Source organism: Primulina eburnea, chromosome 1 (assembly GCF_022965805.1).
Source record: "Primulina eburnea isolate SZY01 chromosome 1, ASM2296580v1, whole genome shotgun sequence".
NCBI lineage: Eukaryota > Viridiplantae > Streptophyta > Magnoliopsida > Lamiales > Gesneriaceae > Primulina > Primulina eburnea.
Genome location: NC_133101.1, coordinates 4,806,493 through 4,825,272, shown reverse-complemented (window position 1 = coordinate 4,825,272; position 18,780 = coordinate 4,806,493). Strand labels below are relative to the sequence as shown.

Here is an 18,780-nt window from a genome sequence, read left to right as displayed (position 1 = left end):
GACATTTATAGTGTTTCTGTCGAACAAATTCTTGGTTTTCATTTGCTGAAGGTTTCACTTTAAATTCATCAATCAACAGTAACTAGACATGCCGAAGCTTACCCTTCCACACACTCACAAAACAGATGCAAAATAATCTTCACAACCTCTTCATTGGAAGCAAACTGAGCTAAAACTGTATATGCCAAAGGTTGCATCTGAAGTTACTCATCAAAGGAAACAACTTTTTTCAGTTTTATTTGGAATATATTTGTAGTCGATCCATAAATTGAGATGCACTTTTCACCCCTCCACTCTTACGTGCAGTTTATCTTGTATTTTGTTTTTTTGTTTTGCACCCATTTCTTGTGTTTTTTGTTTGTGGTGTGCTGCTACAGCTCTTTTAATTGCAATGCTTGCATGCCATAACTCTGTTAATTGCCAGAGTTCTTAAATTAGAGTTTCTGTTTTTTTCCCTATCTGGATTCTTTTTATCAAGTTATTAATATGCTTCAATTGCTTAAGACTCGAGGTTGTTTTTAAATTTGCTGGACAGTCAGTCAATACGGCCATTTAATGAAAAATAAAATAGTGCCAAAAGTTTCCAAGTGGAAAGATTTTAGTTCGAATTTTTTCTTATCATATTTTATTTACCAAAGGTATCTGAACAGATATTAATTGTGTTTATTGAGTGGGATGCACCATATGACATTCATTTTTTTAAAAGATATATTTATATTTAAATCAAGCTATGAGTCAAGTGGTTTAAAAACTACTAGTTGATTATGCTAGTATAATAAGCGGTGTTACCTAACGGCCGAAGAAATAAGCGGTTTTGGTTTCTGGTTGTCGGTTGTCCACGGCATTTTTTGGGCTATTTGGTTGGAAAGGAACAACAGAATTTTTAACGACTCGGCTGAATCTGTGGAAAATTTATGGGCAACTATTAAATTCAAGGTCGCCACTTGGACGATATTATTGCCAGAGTTTCGGCATTTATCTATTTCAGACTTGGTTAGGGACTGGAAGTATGTATGTCGCTGATCTAAGATTTAGGATTATTCTTGTATACACCTATGTAATGACCCAATTAGGATTACTATCCTTTGTAATCCAACTGCTTATATTAATATTAATAAAAATTTGTTTCCTATCAAAAAAAAAATTATGCTAGTATAATCCTGCATTAGCCTGTGCTTGGAATTTTACCCATCTGAGTTTATAAACTGAACGTCTGAACCCATTTTCTGGTTAACTAACTTGGTGAGAAGACTCATTTTATATTTATTATTTTTGGCATTGTAAATTGTTGTTGTCCATTTACTGTGGTATTCACATAACTTGATTATAAATGTATATGCTATGAGATTGGTATCTGTTTTGGAGGAGTCCGCCATGGTCCTGTCAAACTTTGATTCTACTCAATGTGATGCCATGTCTGTCCGTGCAAAACATTTTTTTATATTTTTATAAACCTTTATTCATTAAAAGAGCTGATCTGCAGTTTTACCTTTTCAGGGTCTTGTAAGTGGGTCAGCTGAACTGAGGGAGCAAGCAGCTTTAGGTCTTGGGGAGTTGATTGAAGTAACCAGCGAAAAGGCTCTAAGAGAATTTGTCATTCCAATTACAGGGTACATACGATTAAATTTTTGATTGGCACACTTTATTTCCTGATTTACCTTTAGTTGATCAGAGGTTTATAGCACTTTTTCCACGGGGATGAAGCATCAAGAGGCTTTTTTTTTTTTTGCTTAACCCCTCAATTAATGAATATCTATTGGGTTTTACCGCAAAAAATTATCAATTTTCACCAGGCATGTGATCTGTTTTTTCCTTGGAAATGCTAATTAAGCATCAAATATATCTTGCATACTTCTCAATTTACCGTACTGTGTGTTCTCATTCGTTTACAGAATTTTTATTATGCGAAAGAAGTTTATCTTGGTTGATCTTCCTTGTTTTATGTCAACTAGTGTCATACATAAAATTTGTTCTTTTTAATTTTTGGTTCTCATACTTCTGCTATGATCACTTCGGTATTCTGTTGTCAAAAGATATTTTATTATTTATTCTCAATTATCAATTTCATTGGCTGAGATATTAGTGATAACTTATAAATACTTTTGATGGGTTGACATCAGTCTTGCATGTTATTTCTGCAGCCCTCTAATTCGGATCATAGGTGACCGTTTTCCCTGGCAAGTAAAGAGTGCAATTTTGTCAACTTTGAGCATCATGATACAAAAGGGTGGGATAGCGCTGAAGCCTTTTCTACCCCAACTTCAAACAACTTTCATCAAATGTTTACAAGATAACACAAGGTCAGTTCATAATAGTGATGCTTATCCAATCGGGTCAATCTGGAACCGGTTTAATCGTTTCCGGATTGAATTGAATCTGGCATCAATGTTGAAAAAATGGACCGGTAACCATTTTAATCCAGTCTTGTTGAATCAGTTTCCATAATATATTAAATTTTTTTTGGTTTATTTCATAAATAACTTTTTGTTTACTTAATTGTTGGATAAAAAATAAAAATTGATTGATGTTGAATAAATCCGATTTATCTGGGTTTTGGTTTCGGATTGAATTATGCTTCTAAAATCCAATCCGGTATCCAACAGGGTTGGTACGGTTCCCTTACCCCACATCCGGAACAGGTCCGGTAACATCCCTAGTTCATAATAGCAAATATTGCTTAATAGTTAAATGGGCATTCATGCTTGACTATCAAGCTTCATCGATTTGGGATTCATTCACTTCAAGTATTAACGAGACTGAAATGAAGCTTTTGATTTCTGCTTGATAAATTCCTTTTGCAGGACTGTTCGTTCAAGTGCTGCCTTAGCCCTCGGGAAGCTTAGTGCCCTCAGTACTAGGATTGATCCTTTAGTTGGTGATTTGTTATCCGGTCTACAGGTGATTATCATAGTTTTGTGCTTTTTGATTGCTGGTATAAAAGCTCTATGACATAATGTAGCTTATCAAACTTACCAGGCAGCAGAGCCTGCAATTCGGGAGGCAATTTTAACAGCTCTGGAAGGTGTGATCAAGAATGCTGGAAAAAGTTTAAGCAATGTTGTAGTAACTCGTGTTCACGCTCTGCTAAAGGATATGATATACAATGAAGATGATCAGATACGAAATTCTTCTGCAATCATTTTGGGTATCTTATCTCAGGTGAATAGCAAGACTCTTTGTTTCATTAACATCACTTCCTTGTATCAAATATATTTGAAAATTTCCGTCTTTGTTTGGTATACTAGTGTTGATAGTAAAGTGGTCTTCTACTGATTTGATATCCTAAGCTGAACTACTTAGCATTGCCAAAGCTAGAATACCCGAAGGATGAAGCGAGAAAGAACTATTTTTCACATGGCGTGAGTACATGACATCAAAATTATGCAATGGGACTAAGTGTGACATAAAAGTAGAGATGTAATCAAGGAAAGAGAGCCGAACTCTTGAATGTTTGAGTTTGACTCGTTTTTATCAAAACGAGCTCGAGCTTTATTTAACGAATATATTCATGGCTCACGAGCTTATTCAAGCTTTTATCGAACATAAACGAACTTAATAAATATGAATTATACATTTAAATATTCATTAAATTGATTAAAAAAATAATTATATATTTAGAAGAAAATATAACTTTCTTATTAAAATTTGTAAATTTATTATAATAAATAAATTTAATAGATTTTTTTCTATATTCCATAAGTAAAGTGCTAAATCAATAAATCAAATATCAAAACTATTATTTTTCCATCTAAGAGATTATTCATGAACTTACCAACGAACATGTTCACGAGCTAACGAGCCATTGAGCCAAATATTGTAGAGCTTGGGCTTGGTTCGTTTGTCTTAACAAACCTCATTAAACGAGTTCAAACGTGCTTTTATTGAATCGAGTTTCGAATAGCTCACAAACGGTTTGGTTCATTTACATCCTTACATAAAAGACCATATAACGGTTCTGTATAGAAGTTATTGTATATCTGCAGGTATGTGGAGAGGTGTTGGTCATGATGGTGTCTGAGGCGAGGGGAGGACATGTTGATTATATATTATTGCATTTATATTCATCAACCCTCCACTGTAACTTGGAAGCTTGATTAACGATCTATTTGATGCACCACATTTCTGCAAAAGTCGTTCTCTTATATTAATGCATTTGTAGTTTTCAAAGCCCGTTTGTAAGTAAAACAGTTAATTTAGTTATTCTATTTTTCAAGGATTGCAATTTGTTACTTGAATAAATTTTGGACTATTTAGATAAAGATAAAGGTGGTCTTGTTGATAAGCAAATGCTACATTTGTGCAACAGTACTTGGACAATGCTCAAATTTCTGAAGTACTCAAAGAAGTTGCAGATTCAGTCTCCTCTTCTTCCTGGATAACGAGACATGGATCAGTACTTGCCATTACTTCAATGCTTAGGCATAATGCTTCCGTTATATATGTCTCTCCATTGCTTCCAAACATTGTTGATTGCCTGAAAAGTGCTTTGAAGGATGAAAAGGTAATGCTCTACTTCTCTAACTTGAATATTCAAGTTAATAAAAATCAATAGTTCCCATTCCTATATCTGCATCACTCATCACCATTACGAATACCTAATAATTGAAGAATATTGCCTGTACCATTTCACACTCTATCATGTTTGAATTAAGAACAAGAGACTATTTGATCAACTGATGAGTACAAGTGGTCAAAAGTGTTCACTGATTGTTCCTGCCTTCTTAAATTCCCAGCGTGCTACTGTGGATGTAATGGTACCAATATCTTTTATTTTTTGTAATATTTTGTTAATACTCAGCGACGATACTTTATTTTCTTTTTCATAAGAGATGATATTTTTTTAATAATATGACGAGAACAAGTACATCAGTGGACTAGTGCACTTTCAACATGAATTACATAATTTCAATGTTCTATCAATGATACACATAAGCCCAATATCGCAATATGTCTAAGATCGAGACGTTTTTAAAGTCATCATGAGTGCCGATCCACATAGCAACTTTGATCTTGATTTTTTTCCAACAATGTTCCGTAGTGTCTTCTTTATCTTAAAAAATTCTTTGATTTCTTTCCAACCATACTGTCCAGCATATGACTTGAACCACCACTTGCCAAAAAAATCCTCCCCTCGTACCAGTTAGTTGTCCTAGATCCATATCGAATAAATCCTTCGTTGACTTTAGGCATCACCGAAACCAATCCCAGTTCTTGCAAAGCTCTAGCCCACAATCCGGTCGTGAATGGGCAATGTATGAGCATATGATCCTGAGTTTCCGTTTCATTTCTACACAACACACACCAATTTGGGCACATAGCAATGGATGGCTATTTTTTTTGTAACATCTCCGAGGTCGGCAGCTTACCCTGAGTCGCTATCCATACCTAAATCGTTTTTGGTACCGGAACCTTCCAAATAACATGGAAAAGAGGAAATACGGGAAAGCGAGTATGGGGAAAAAAGGACTCAGAGAAATATTTAACTGAGAAAATACCCAATGAATCCCCACTCCACACACGATAATCATCTACCCCTTCAACCAACCTAGTCCTCTCTAACACACCTAATAACTCAGACAACTGGAAAAGCTCCTCCTCTCTCACAGTCTTTCTAAAATGAAAATCCGTGGGTTGAGAAGACGTGGAGTTGTCAAATTGAACAAAGTATGATGTATGCGAATTGTGAACAGCGGAGAACTGAAATAATGCCGGAAAAAGTTCTTTAAAAGAATAATCTCCCCACCACTTGTCTTCCCAAAATCTAGCCTTGTTACCTCTCTCACATTAATAGAAAATAGCTGCTGAAAAATCGGGTATAGTCGGGAAATAAACTTCCATGGGCAACTGAACGTCTCGTTTATTGCTAAACCCGCATCCCGCCCATTCTCTTGTAACCCATATTTACTTACAATGATCTACTTCCACAACGTCCCATTTTCAGCATAAAATCTCCACCACTATTTCCCCAACATAGCCTTGTTTCTCAAAACAATATTCCCAACACCCAATCCGCTTTTTTCCTCAGGTTTGCACACATGATCCCATCCGTTCCGTCCCATAAAAAGTTTCTTGAAATCTTCTCCATCACTTCCGCTATACCTTTAGGCACCCTAAAAAGAGACATGTAATAAATCGGGATTGCATTTCAAACCGATGTTATCAAGGTTAATCTTCCCTCTCCTGACAACAAAGCTTTTTTCCAACTTACCAATTTTTTCGACATCTTAGACACAATGGGATCCCAAAACGAAGCTTGCAACAGATTTCCTCCTAAAAGCACTCCCAAATATTTAATAGGTCACATCTCCTTACCACATCCAATTTGTTGTGCTAACAGTTCAATTTCTTCTTGTTCACAGTGGATACCCAACAAAGCACTCTTTTCCCAATTGATTTTTAATCCAGACAAATCGCAAAAAGATCTCACAACTTGCACCAGAAACCTGATATGGTCTTCATTCCTCACGAAGAAAAGTGTATCGTCCGCAAACTGAATGTGAGATATCTCGATCCCCCTTGTTACATTCCTTTGCTTTATCAATCAATCTCCCCAACACATCCACCACCAAATTGAACAAAAAAAGAGGCATCAGATCTCCTTGTCTAAGCCCTTTATACGCCTTAAATTTAATCCTTGGCCTCCCGTTAATCATAACAGAAAATGATACATTCGATACACATCTTTTGATCCATCTTCTCCGTCTCCCTCCAAACCCGTTTTTCATCAAAACAAAATCCAAAAACTCCCAATTCACATTGTTATAAGCCTTTTCGAAATCTACCTTCAATTCACATCCTTTCTTTTTCTTTCTCCTTCCTTCTTCGAGTAGTTCGTTCGTTATAAGACCACAATCAAGTATTTGTCTTCCCTCAACGAAAGCATTCTGAGATTCGGATATTGTCTCTGCTATCACATTCTTAATCACATTCTTAATCATTGTTGTTAAAACTTTTGCTATTATCTTATACAAAGTTGTTGACAGGCTAATCGGTCTGAAATCCTTCACTTTGAACGGTTCATTTTTTTTCGGATCAAACATATATATGTTTCGTTGGTTACACCATATATGATTCCGCTTGAAAGAACTCATCGAAAACCTTTATTATATCTCCTTTGACTATATCCCAGCACTCTTGAAAAAATGCCAAAGTAAAGCCGTCGGCCCCCAGACTCTTACAACCATCACACTGAAAAACGGATTTCTTGACCTCCTCTTCGGATAACTTTTTTTCTAAATCTCGACTCAAATCTGCATCAATGGGGCACCACTCCACTCCTTCAATGCCCCAACATCTCGAATCTGACAAACTGTACAACTCCTTTTAGAACTTCAAAATAATTGAGACAATTTCATCCTCATCACTCGTAACCGATCCATCATCTCTTTCCAATCTGTTAATGGTAGCCTTGCTTCTTTGTTGATTCGAAAGCGAGTTAAAAAATTTTGTATTGTGATCTCCATCTTTAATCCATTTGACCTTGCTTTTTTATTATTTATTTGATTCTTTCGACAGTACTTTATGAGTGTCCTACTGTTCTTAGTTTCAGTTGTGTTCAAATTCTTCAAACCTTGATAAGTTTGTACTCCTTGTGGAGATTCTTCAACCCCTTGTCTTGTTTTTAAATTACTCTTTATATACTGATCTGACCTTTATCTCTCATTTGTCATATTATCTCTCATGAATATTTTAACAATTCTTTCTTCCGTATTTCTCTTATTACCAAATGGTGGATAACTTTTTTCTTGCAAAATACTGACGAGTATAGCAGAATACCCTAAAATGCGTTGTTTGACTTGGACCTTTGCTTAACCAGAAAATATTGGCATGGATATTTACGCAATTGAAAATAGTTCAGGGAGTACACTCGGAGCCAGTCGGTTGAGGATGAGCAAATTAATATTCCTATTCAAGAGTATTAGCTTAGGAGGAAACATATTTGAAATCAGAACTGCGAGCATGGTGCAATAGTATATTAATGCAGTGCATGGCTTTGTCGAGGACTTATCTGTAATATATTATGGTTAGCATGATAATTTTTAAGGCTTTTTGGAAAAAAGAGGATGCTTCGAGGGTTTGAGAGAGAAAATAGCAAAGTACTCCTAGAGATTCAAGGCTTGGGTTCAGACCCACTTTTTTACATGCTGGCATGCTTCTTATCAGTTTCTATATCCAGTCGGTACTGATTTCCAGCACTCATTTTAAGCAAAGATAAAAAATTGTAGTTTGAAAATTGTAATATGTTCAGAATGAACTAATAAATAATTGAATTTTGTAAGTTTAGAAAACGAGGGAAAAAAAGGGTCAGGATGAACGTAGCTCTTAAATTAACTAAATGCCTCAAGTGTTTTGGCCTTGATACCTAAACTAAAGGATATTTTGTAATGGCCTCAGTATTTGTTGACTTTGAATCATGTACTTTGGAAGCTATCTTATTGACTGAGCTAAAAATATCTTTGCGAAAAATCAAACATTTTGAAGGCATAATTAATAAAAATGCTTGTCTTGTGGATCTAATACTTGCAGTTCCCTGTTCGTGAATCATCGGTACGGGCTCTGGGAAGACTTTTACTTTACCAAGTCCGGATTGAGCCTTCTAACACTTCTGCTCATTTGGCAACATTGACTTCTTTGGTATTGGCCATGCAAGATGACTCAAGTGAAGTCAGAAGAAGGGCCTTAAGTACTGTGAAGACAGTCTCCAAAGTATATTACGAGCTTAGTCAATAATAGTGCAGTAGTTGTATTATATCACGAATTTTGTATTTTATCCTTCACGAATCTCATAATTCATATTTTTGGCAGGCTAATCCCCAGGCAGTCATAATTCATACTTCATTATTTGGTCCTGTGCTTGCTGAATGCTTGAAGGATGGATCTACCCCTGTAAGGCTAGCTGCAGAAAGATGTGCTTTACACAGCTTTCAATTGGTTAAGGGTATGTATTTCTTTCCATTTACCTCATATGCATCTTGATTTCTTTTTGCATCAGCTACGGGAGCCAGGGTTTGTGATTCTATATTTATGCACGAGTATTTCCAAAAGTACAATATTTGCTTTAGATCAATTTTTAACACCCATTTTTCTCTATCATCGTCTAAAACACCCATTTTTCTCTATCATCATCTAGGTATAGAAAATTTACAAGCTGCGCAAAAGTATATCACAGGCTTAGATGCCAGGAGAATATCAAAGCTCCCGGAATACAGGTGAAGAGCCATGTTCATTTTACTTTTATAGGATCTTGTTGGATAATTTATTGTGTTCTTTTTTCATGTCTGTCTCAATCCGATTCTCAATATATAGAACCTATGTATGCTCCTTGAATACAGCTGCTTTGCCTTTGTTTGGCTTCAAGTTATGTACGCCAATCGACTATGGTTGTGACTTCATGCATGGTTCTTTCCTCTGAAAATGGGGATCGAATCAGATCCCTAATAAATGAATATGGAGAGGGTGGGGGTGATAAAATCCTCACCGTTCACTTAAATTAATAAAATAAAATTGTTGTACAATTACTAATTAAATTACCAGGAGCCAATAGATAGACCTCGAGTGTCAGAAAGTTGTCTAAAGAAGTGGCGATCGAAAGGGAGATGGATCCATAGCAATAGATATGGGATATTGACAGGGGCTGAGCCACTAGTTATATCTGGAGTGCCCATATTGAAGATGCATTTAATGGTCAATCTATATATACATTGCTACTCTACCTTGCATTCATCTCCTGTGATGTTCTACCTTGAATTCATCTCCTGTTATGTGATCCGAACATTCGATCAAGGACATATTTCCATCTTCAAATCTGTTTGTAGAAACTAGATTCTCACGACATAACTCAGGCTCCTTTTGTGCAGTGATGACAGTGAAGACGAGCCAACAAGCTCTGAATGAAATAGTGTGTCAAACACAGTTTTGGTTTGTTTTCAACGTCTTTCCTTGAATATTAATGTCAAAGAAGATCGGGGATCGGAACCAAGATCATGAATGCATTTTCCTGCTGCGAAGAACATATACAAACACAATATACGTACACTATGTACACCTGTGGTGGAAATGTGATTCTTCGTTCCAAGTACTCGGACTCTGTTGTATTTATTGGAATATATCACTCTGAGTTATCAGTTTTGAGTTAACTGGAACTTCGGGACGGCACCTAGTTATGATATATCACTCTGGAGAATCAGTTTTGACTTTTGAGTGAGCAGGAACTTAGAGAAGGCTCCTGGTTATGCATCAAATATCAACTTTTGCAGAACAATCTATGAAGTTAATTGAAATGTGTTCTTAAACTATATAATTTATCAAGGACTTCAGCTTGATGAAATTATGATGTTACTCAAATATGTATTAATTTGAATTTTTTATGCTATATTTTTTTATTAAGAATTGTTTCTCTATATATTTTATTTCTAATATTTACTTACCAACATCCCCACTGAGCAATTATATCACGATCATCGAATTTTTCAGAATTGCTTGCAAAAGTACATAGGAAACTAAATGTTGATGTCCCAAAATTCTGCCTGAAATTGTCGACAAAATATATGTATATGGAGTTATATCGTCTGTAGGAAGTACATTTGCCCATTGAAGATGATGATAAATTACGATTTATCTTGGATGATTCCGACATGCAGTGTATATATTTTTTTATTGAATATGAGTCACATGAGAAAATGTTAATGTTGACCAACATGGGTCTTGCATACCTTTTATGACGAAATGATTTTAAACATTTTTCAACAATATCGACAACGTAAATACTATAATACACTGCAGAATAAAACCAAACCACTACACTGCAGAATAATGCATTTCCTGTCCGCTAATCAGTTCATCGAACCGTCGGAGTCGTTAAATGAACGGTGATTTGGTGGTGCCGTTGTTTCGGTTTACATTGTTGTGATAGTTAGTAGGTGTAACCAAACCATCAGTTGCAGGATTCGTATCAGTTGTGTCATACCAAATTGTCGCATAACTCGATTGGGTCTATGCATCTCTACAATGTCAAAACAAATAAGTCGCCATGAGGTGCTTTTGGATCACACTCCACAAACACTGCGAGGTCCAAACAAAATATTCAATTGAACAATGTATGTAATGCCTCCAATATTATTAACTATTAATTCAATTTGCTCCGAAGAAATAAATAGAATAAAATTTCACATAAAAAAATTAATAAAAAATGTTTAAACGTAGAGGACTAAAGTGATTGTATATATGGAAAATAATAAGTAACAAGTAATAAAACAGAAATGCATTAGTACTAAACTGAAGGCTCTACTTCGGAATATATAATGATAATTGATATGTATCTGGTCCTCCTCCAGCAGGTCGAGCATTTATCTTATTATTCGTACTACGTGAGACTTCGTGTGTGAGAAAGTAACAACACATTTTCATCTGCACATGGATTTCTGTCAATATATGTATCACTATAATTCATAAAAAAAAATATGTTTAAATCAAAACTTTCATGGTAATTTTTTTAATAAAAAACCCACGAGTTGAGCGTATGAGAAACAGTAAATTTCTTGTGAGACCGATTAAACATACTTATATTGACAATAAAAAATAGTATTTTTTTTCATATATGACTCAAATAAAATAACTTTTTATATAAAATTTACATATGAAATCGTTTCACATGAGATTTTGTGATGTAACAATTACAAGCAGAAGTTTGTTGAGTTGAAAGAGCAGCATAGATAACATAATAAATAACATGTATGAAACAAAATAAGCAGATTGAATAAGTATTTCATAATAAATACATTTGTGGAACCAACATAAAACCCAAAAATATAAACCAAATTTTCATCATTGAGATGAAGTGCTAAAATTGATGCCATTGAATAATATGATACTTTCAATTTTCTCATTAATCAGAGTTTTTCAAAATTAAAATCTTTTTTTTTTCTAAACTCAATTAGAAAATATCTAATATATGATATTTAAAATAAATATTCTTTTAAATGCCCACAACCGTTAGCATAAAACCTTAAAATCCAAAGTCGGTCAACCCTTACTTTTAATCAGTGTTTAAAAATATAGTATTAAACATGAAACGTGAAAAAATACCACGATTCGATTAAAAACAGTATTAAACGTGAAACGTAAGAAAATATCATGATTCCAAAAAAACGAGAAAATTGGTCAAATGTAGATTGATCACATTAAGCATCGTTAAACAATCTTACTTGCAATTAAACATGATTTTTTTTTTCAAATTTTAAATTAAATTATTTAAAATTAAAACCTTTTATAAACGACACAATGGGTATTCGTTCATAAAAATGTTTGGGCTTGTACATATATTGCTCATTATACCTCAACAAATTTAATTTGTTACACAAAAGCCCAAATCCACCATAGAATTTTGCACCAAAACCCCAGGAGGGCCTACCGAATTGAAAGAACGAGAGCCGTGGAAACCTACATTCTCACTCTCTAATGGCGAACTGAGAAGGGATTCATTCGCGTGCAGTTTCTGAAGACGAATAAATGAAAGGCGATACTTTCGTGACGCCAGGTGAAGTACTGGGAAAAGCCGCCGAGTTGAGAGCAGGAAGGGGAGCCTACGTTTCAGCCCATGATAAAACCGTGTACGCTTCCCTCACTGGGTTCATCTCCATCACCCCTGCTTTACCGGAATCGGCTGACCAGGTAAATTATCTGGAAAAACCCATCTTTGTTATGATGTTTTGGGGTTGAATTTGGATTAAATTTTCGATTTTTTTGTTAAAAACTTGTTTGCGTTGTTTGATATTTTTATTTATTAGAGGCCAACGGTGGAGGTGACGGGTCACAAGGCGCATGGTCCAGTTCCAGAACCTGGTGTTATTGTCATTGCAAGAGTAAGAATTTGTTTAAGGAGGTATTTTTGTAAAAAGGATACTGGGCTTGCTTTGCGTTAAAAGTTTGTGGTGTTAATGTGAAATTCTAATGCCAGAGTGTGAGTATTGTTATTTTCTTCTCTAAGATTGCTTTGAGAATTTGAGTGGTGTTTGTTCTTATGAGGAGACGATGAAGTAAGAGGTGGGGGCACATAATTTGTTTGAAAAGGTGTTGCGAAGTTGAAAGTTCAAATATGGGGATGGTTGAATTGTTTTATTCCCCCAGAAAGATAAATGCTAGTAATCAATAGCTAGTAAAATTTTGTGTAGCTATGCATATCTGTGTGAATTTTCAAGTGAGAAAATGGATAGTATTTGTGGTGATTTTACGTTGACTAGTATTGTTTGGCTGTTGTCATTGAAACAGAAATTTGAACTAATGATTTAAAATTTCCGACTGAAGACGGGCTTCTTTTATTTCTTTGGCCAACTTGTGTAACTACCTTAGACAATCTCTGAAGTTTTCTTTTTTTTGCATGGTTTAACAAATAAGGAGGAGTGATATTTGATTTATTGCTTAGGGCTCATCAGTTAATTAAACTCTACGTGGTTGTGGCTGAAGAATGTTATTGGTTTTACATTTTCTTTTTAGAATTTTAATTAATTTTTGGTGCTGACTTTTTGTTAATTTCGTTTTATTTTTTTACTTATTTTGTTGACAGTGATGGTGGTTTTATTCATCGTTTGATTTATTCTATTCACTGTGACAGGTAACAAAAGTGATGGCTAAAATGGCTTCAGCAGATATAATGTGTGTGGGTCCTAAGTCTGTAAGAGAGAAGTTTTCCGGCACTATTAGGTATGAAAAATAGCTCTGAGAAGGTATTATGGGCACCACTAGTACGGAGAAGATTGGGGTTTAGATTTTTGGTAACATCAGAAATGGCTGATTGTATGAATCTTGGTTTGGAACAACTAGCAAATCAATAATTTAAATGAAGCTTCAGTCGTTTATGTTTATGTTTGTTACTTTCATTGTTTTAGAGCTAATGAACCGCACACACAAAATACTTTTGCCTTCGTTTTATGTTTTTCGACGTCTTATCTTGTATTGCTTGTGGTCCAAATCACGACTGATTCGGATTCTTCGTTGTTTGTTTTTATGATTGGTAACAGACAACAAGATGTCAGAGCAACTGAGATTGACAAAGTAGATATGCACACCTCGTTTCGGCCTGGGGACATTGTTAAAGCTTTAGTTGTATCCTTCATGCTTCATGTTTATATAATATATTCAAGTATTTTTTTCAACATAAATCATATTTGGCGAGTGTCATCGATAAAGCCAAATGCGTCATGTCTACTACATGTGGAAGTTTTATAGATACCATCGTTATTTTTTCATTATGTCAAGTTATTGGTTAATGGCAATCCTTGGTTCGATGAAGTCAATGTCCCTTTGATTACTTTATGACATCGTTTGGTTTGTAGGATTGGATAATAAAGGGCGTATAGTATGGATAACAAAATGAATAAATAATATGGATGACACAGAGAAATATATCTCCAATTTTTATACAACTCAAGTCAAACGCGGGATGAAACAAAGATGTGAAAATAATTAATGCCTTATCCTTTGAATCAAACAATGCCTATATGTAATGTCCTGTTTTAGATTAGTTTTTGTTTATAAATAAATAGCATCTACTCTTTGACTTGGGACTTATTTGCTCATCGGGTTTGGTTTGTTCACCATGACATTTCTCCTTCAAAAAGCTCTCCCTCGGCGATGCAAGATCATATTATTTATCAACTGCCAAAAATGAACTCGGTGTTGTTTCTGCTGAAAGTGCCGCTGGTACGTTCCTCTTGTCTATTTAATTAGTTGCTGAGTACTTTATTCGACATAGAAAAACTATATTCCAAGCAAACAAGATTGTCTCTAATGAATTAGCCGGCCTTGCTTCAGTAGGATATTAAAAATTCTTTGAACCATTAAGTTAATTTAATCGAGTATTGTAGTTCTTTTTAGCTTCAATCTTTCAAATTAGGCTCATGTTATCTATATGCATATGGCACCTTTTTTGTTCTTCAACCAACCCTTCTCAGAAAGCCCCCAGTGGTGGTACCCGAGTTTATGAAATATGTGAACATTCGGTATGTGGTCATGGGTTCGATTTCCCATATTAACATCTTCTCAGGCGAGCCTGTCGCACAAACCCTGTGCCATTTACTTGGCTAACGTGGTTGCAGACTATCAGCCCGTGGGTTTACCCAGTGCGCGCAACAAAGGATACCACGACATTAAAAAAAAACAACCCTTCTTGAATTGCTGTATGAACCGTGTGATGGTAATTTGTAGGTGCAACAATGGCTGCCATTAGTTGGACAGAAATGCAGTGTCCTCTAACAGGACAAATCGAGCAGAGAAAAGTTGCCAAAGTTGGAGTTTGACTTACAAAACTATGTTTCGCCTTAAAATCGAGCTGCAAAATGGTGCAGCTGGAGAAAACTGAGGTTAGGAGTAAAAATATGTGCTTGTAGTAACATTAACTTACTTCCTTTTATCCTTTCTCGGAAATCTTTAAGTGAACACTCCTCTGACTTCAAAGTTTTGACACAGTAAACATTGAATAGTTGTATGTTCAATCTTCAACTTGCAATTCAATTTTTTGGATATGGTAAATTCCAGGTTTTATTCAAGAAAAAGCGTGCCCTTATTTTGTGGGGCATATATATTTCCTTGATATGTTTTGGAGCTCAAGTGTTCGTATATTTTTGCAACAAAGACGCTCATGCTTAGGATTGGTTCTCTTTTCTATTCACTTGTAGGAGTTTCTTATCAAATCCCACGACCCCATTTTAGTCTTGCTTTTAGGGTGAAAAGGGAGGGGGGAAAAATCGAAACGTGACACATTGGCTTGAATAGATGCTGTTGGATTCAGATATCGAGTTGTTTTATTAATATTTTCGAAACATTTTAATCCGAAAGTAAACGTTATATGGATCGAATATATAGAAAGTGTTCAAGATTCCATGTCCTTAAAATTGGTAAGTTGTAAAGATTTTTGCGTTGTTTTTGTCTGACTCGAAGATTCAACATTGTTAAATTACATACTGAACTACTAATCAATGCTGAACAACTTTAGTGAAAGTCGAATTTGCACCAAACAATGCCAACTTTTTGAATACGCCTCACTATCTTGTTTTAAAGTAAAACGTCTCAGCTAAATTTTACTTTGCTTTACTTCGGAGGCTCATGTTGATATCGCACGTAATGATTCAGTCTTGCATGGATTTGCCGGTATTGTTCAGATTGGTTTGATCATTTTCGTAAATCAACGACGGATAGAGATTCGTTGCTAGAATTTGTTTATAAGGATTTACAATCGACTCTTATAACAACAATGATCCACCTTTTCGAAAGGAAAAAAAAAAGACTGTATACCTAATGAATTTTACAAGAGCTTATTACACACCGCCATATTTCTATGGGTCTGAGACTCGGGACGTGACGTCGTTGATAGAAAAATTCACGAAGAATCTTCTCCGTTTGAAATGGGATTCTGTTAATGCTTGATTGGTACGTGATTTCTTGGATTTCGTCTTGTTCGTAACTTTGACTCCTTAAATTGACATTTAACTTATTATAATATTAATAGTAATAATTATTTTTTTTTGTTCAAAGTGACCAATTCCTCCCTTGAGAGGTCATGTTCGTGGTAAATTTTAGCCACTTGGGATTAAATTTATTTGTAGCCATCATTATCTAAGCGGTTTTTTGTTAATAAGATGAACGATTAATCATTTCACTCTAAAACAAAAAATATCATATTAATCAATATTTTTTATATTTTACATTGACATGATCGACTGATCATCTTATACAAATATACGGAGAATTCTACTCTTGGTGTAGCATAGATTCACAAGTTCTTTCGTTTTGTTTTTTTAAAAAAAAAAATTACATTGGTCCATCCTACGAGTTGTCATTATGTTAATGTTATTTATATACACAGTAAACACGTAATCTTTATTTAAAAAATAAGTGAAGTCGATTATATGAATGGTTGATAGTAACATTTGAAATTAAAGCTTCAAGTAATCACTAAATCAACTAAATTATGTGCATGATCAATCAAATTTATTATTTTACCGAAAATTATATTATGTGATAACAATACGACTTTATCTTTTTAAATTTTATAACAATCTAAGTGACGCATTTCAATTGTTCTACCAGTGAGGAAAAATGTTGCATCTTAATATTATATTAAATGTTTCTCTCTACTCCAAAGGCGTGATTCAAATTATTTTCATCAATATGTAAAACCATTTAAACAATTCTATTTAATTAGTTTTTGATTAATAATTTCTTTAAAATTTTATTTATTGTCTTCTTTTATTTCGAAATTAGAACTCTCAATTTAGTGTTACCAATCAAAAAATAAAAACGAAAAATATTTTATGAGAACAATGACGTGATAGAGTGTTTATATGATTAAAACAAAATTTTTAAAAATTAATACAAAGCATGAAGATAATTTATATTTAAATTTTTTGACAATTGTGCCTCTAATTTTTACAAGTGTTATCATGTCACTACGTGCTAAAAATGATTCAAATTAAAATCTTTAAAGGCTTTTAAACTGATATTCAAAATTAATGAAAAACAATTATTAAGTTGATAATTCGTGAACAGTTGACTTTGCAAATTTACCAATTTATTTATTTTATTATTTTAATTATATCCCAGTTATTTCTTTCTTTGCTTTATACACAATTAAATATATCTATATATGTATGTATATCATAAGAAACAATTGTAATTTTAGTCATGTATATGCTTTTTTGCGATGTTGATATACATCGTTAAATTTTAATTTTATCTTGTTATCTTTGTTTTTTTATAACTTCGCTTCTTCTTTTTTTAATTTTATCTTGTTATCTTTGTTCTTTTATAACTTCGCTTCTTTTTTTCAACATGGTGTTAAATTAACGATGACGGAATGCTGACCTAAAGATGACATTTCATATTTACTTCAAGACTCTGGATGAATATGGTATAAAATTATCAAACATCGAAATTAAAAATACATAAATAAAATTCAAATTTGATAATATATGTCAAAATTGTGAAAAAAACAAACACACATGACAAAAATTACATTTTTCCTAAATATAATTGATAAAAGTGAGTTAAGCGTGCGTGAGTAGCTTTCTGGAAAGCTCTCGCGTGTTACGCTGTTGAAGCTATGTCGTTTGAATTCTGATCGACTGGTGAGTTGTAAAATAGAGATGCGGATCATAAAGGGTAATATTATCTCTATTAGAGACAATAACTTAATTAGGAAAATTGTAAGAATGATCTCGAATGTGATATGAGAAAACAACAACAGTAAGACACATTTCTCCCAGACTCATGCATGGCCAAACAACCCGACTTATTGGTACCCAAGTATGTACAACCCCTCATGTTCACCCATTACTTAGTATGAGCTCTACGTACGTTGCCACAAATATAAGAAAATAAAGTTACGTCTTGGATAACGGATATAAATTTTGACCTAATGGTAAGTGTTTGATCTTAACACTTATATAAAATGGACACATAGGTTTGAGTCTCCTAAGAAGCATATATTTTGTACTTCTTGAAAGGAGAATTGTTTGATTATGTGTACATGAATGAGAGTAATAATGCGATGAATGACATCTAGGGAAGCTCTTGTACATCAAGCTTCTAAAGTTGTGTTTGATTTGATTGACTAAGTAAATCGTAAAAGAAAAATGTCAGCTCTTCGTGGGTGAGACCATCTCTACTGGGACAATGAAGTGACAGTGAAAGATCAGTAAGACTAATCACGAATGTGATATGAGATAACACCAGCCGTAAGATATACTATTTCCTGGACTCACGAGTCCAACAGCCCGACCTATTGGT

The 18,780-nt window shown here is 34.2% G+C and overlaps 2 protein-coding genes across 2 annotated transcripts in view; both read left to right on the top strand.

The window, feature by feature from the left end:
- LOC140823572 (protein ILITYHIA) overlaps positions 1-10,369 on the top strand; it is a 55,785-nt gene extending 45,416 nt beyond the window's left edge. The window contains exons 52-60 of the mRNA XM_073184987.1: positions 1,498-1,610; positions 2,142-2,300; positions 2,802-2,898; positions 2,977-3,159; positions 4,307-4,501; positions 8,527-8,706; positions 8,806-8,938; positions 9,131-9,209; positions 9,858-10,369. Coding sequence (XP_073041088.1) covers positions 1,498-1,610; positions 2,142-2,300; positions 2,802-2,898; positions 2,977-3,159; positions 4,307-4,501; positions 8,527-8,706; positions 8,806-8,938; positions 9,131-9,209; positions 9,858-9,894 — 1,176 coding nt within the window. The 3' untranslated portion in view covers positions 9,895-10,369. The remainder of the gene's footprint in view (positions 1-1,497; positions 1,611-2,141; positions 2,301-2,801; positions 2,899-2,976; positions 3,160-4,306; positions 4,502-8,526; positions 8,707-8,805; positions 8,939-9,130; positions 9,210-9,857) is intronic.
- A 1,997-nt stretch (positions 10,370-12,366) lies between these two features.
- Positions 12,367-15,586, top strand: LOC140823564 (uncharacterized). The gene is made up of 6 exons (XM_073184976.1): positions 12,367-12,669; positions 12,786-12,860; positions 13,610-13,698; positions 14,016-14,100; positions 14,616-14,697; positions 15,202-15,586. The coding sequence occupies exons 1-6, from the start codon at positions 12,508-12,510 to the stop codon at positions 15,291-15,293; spliced, it is 585 nt and encodes a 194-aa protein (XP_073041077.1). The 5' UTR covers positions 12,367-12,507; the 3' UTR covers positions 15,294-15,586.
- Positions 15,587-18,780: the final 3,194 nt, after the last annotated feature.

Excerpts from the sequence above, each read along its gene's own strand:
- LOC140823564 (XM_073184976.1), top strand. The coding sequence starts at position 12,508 with ATGAAAGGCGATACTTTCGTGACGCCAGGTGAAGTACTGGGAAAAGCC. Across the intron at positions 12,861-13,609 it reads GTGTTATTGTCATTGCAAGA|GTAACAAAAGTGATGGCTAA; the intron begins GTAAGAATTTGT and ends TCACTGTGACAG. Across the intron at positions 14,698-15,201 it reads TTCTGCTGAAAGTGCCGCTG|GTGCAACAATGGCTGCCATT; the intron begins GTACGTTCCTCT and ends GGTAATTTGTAG.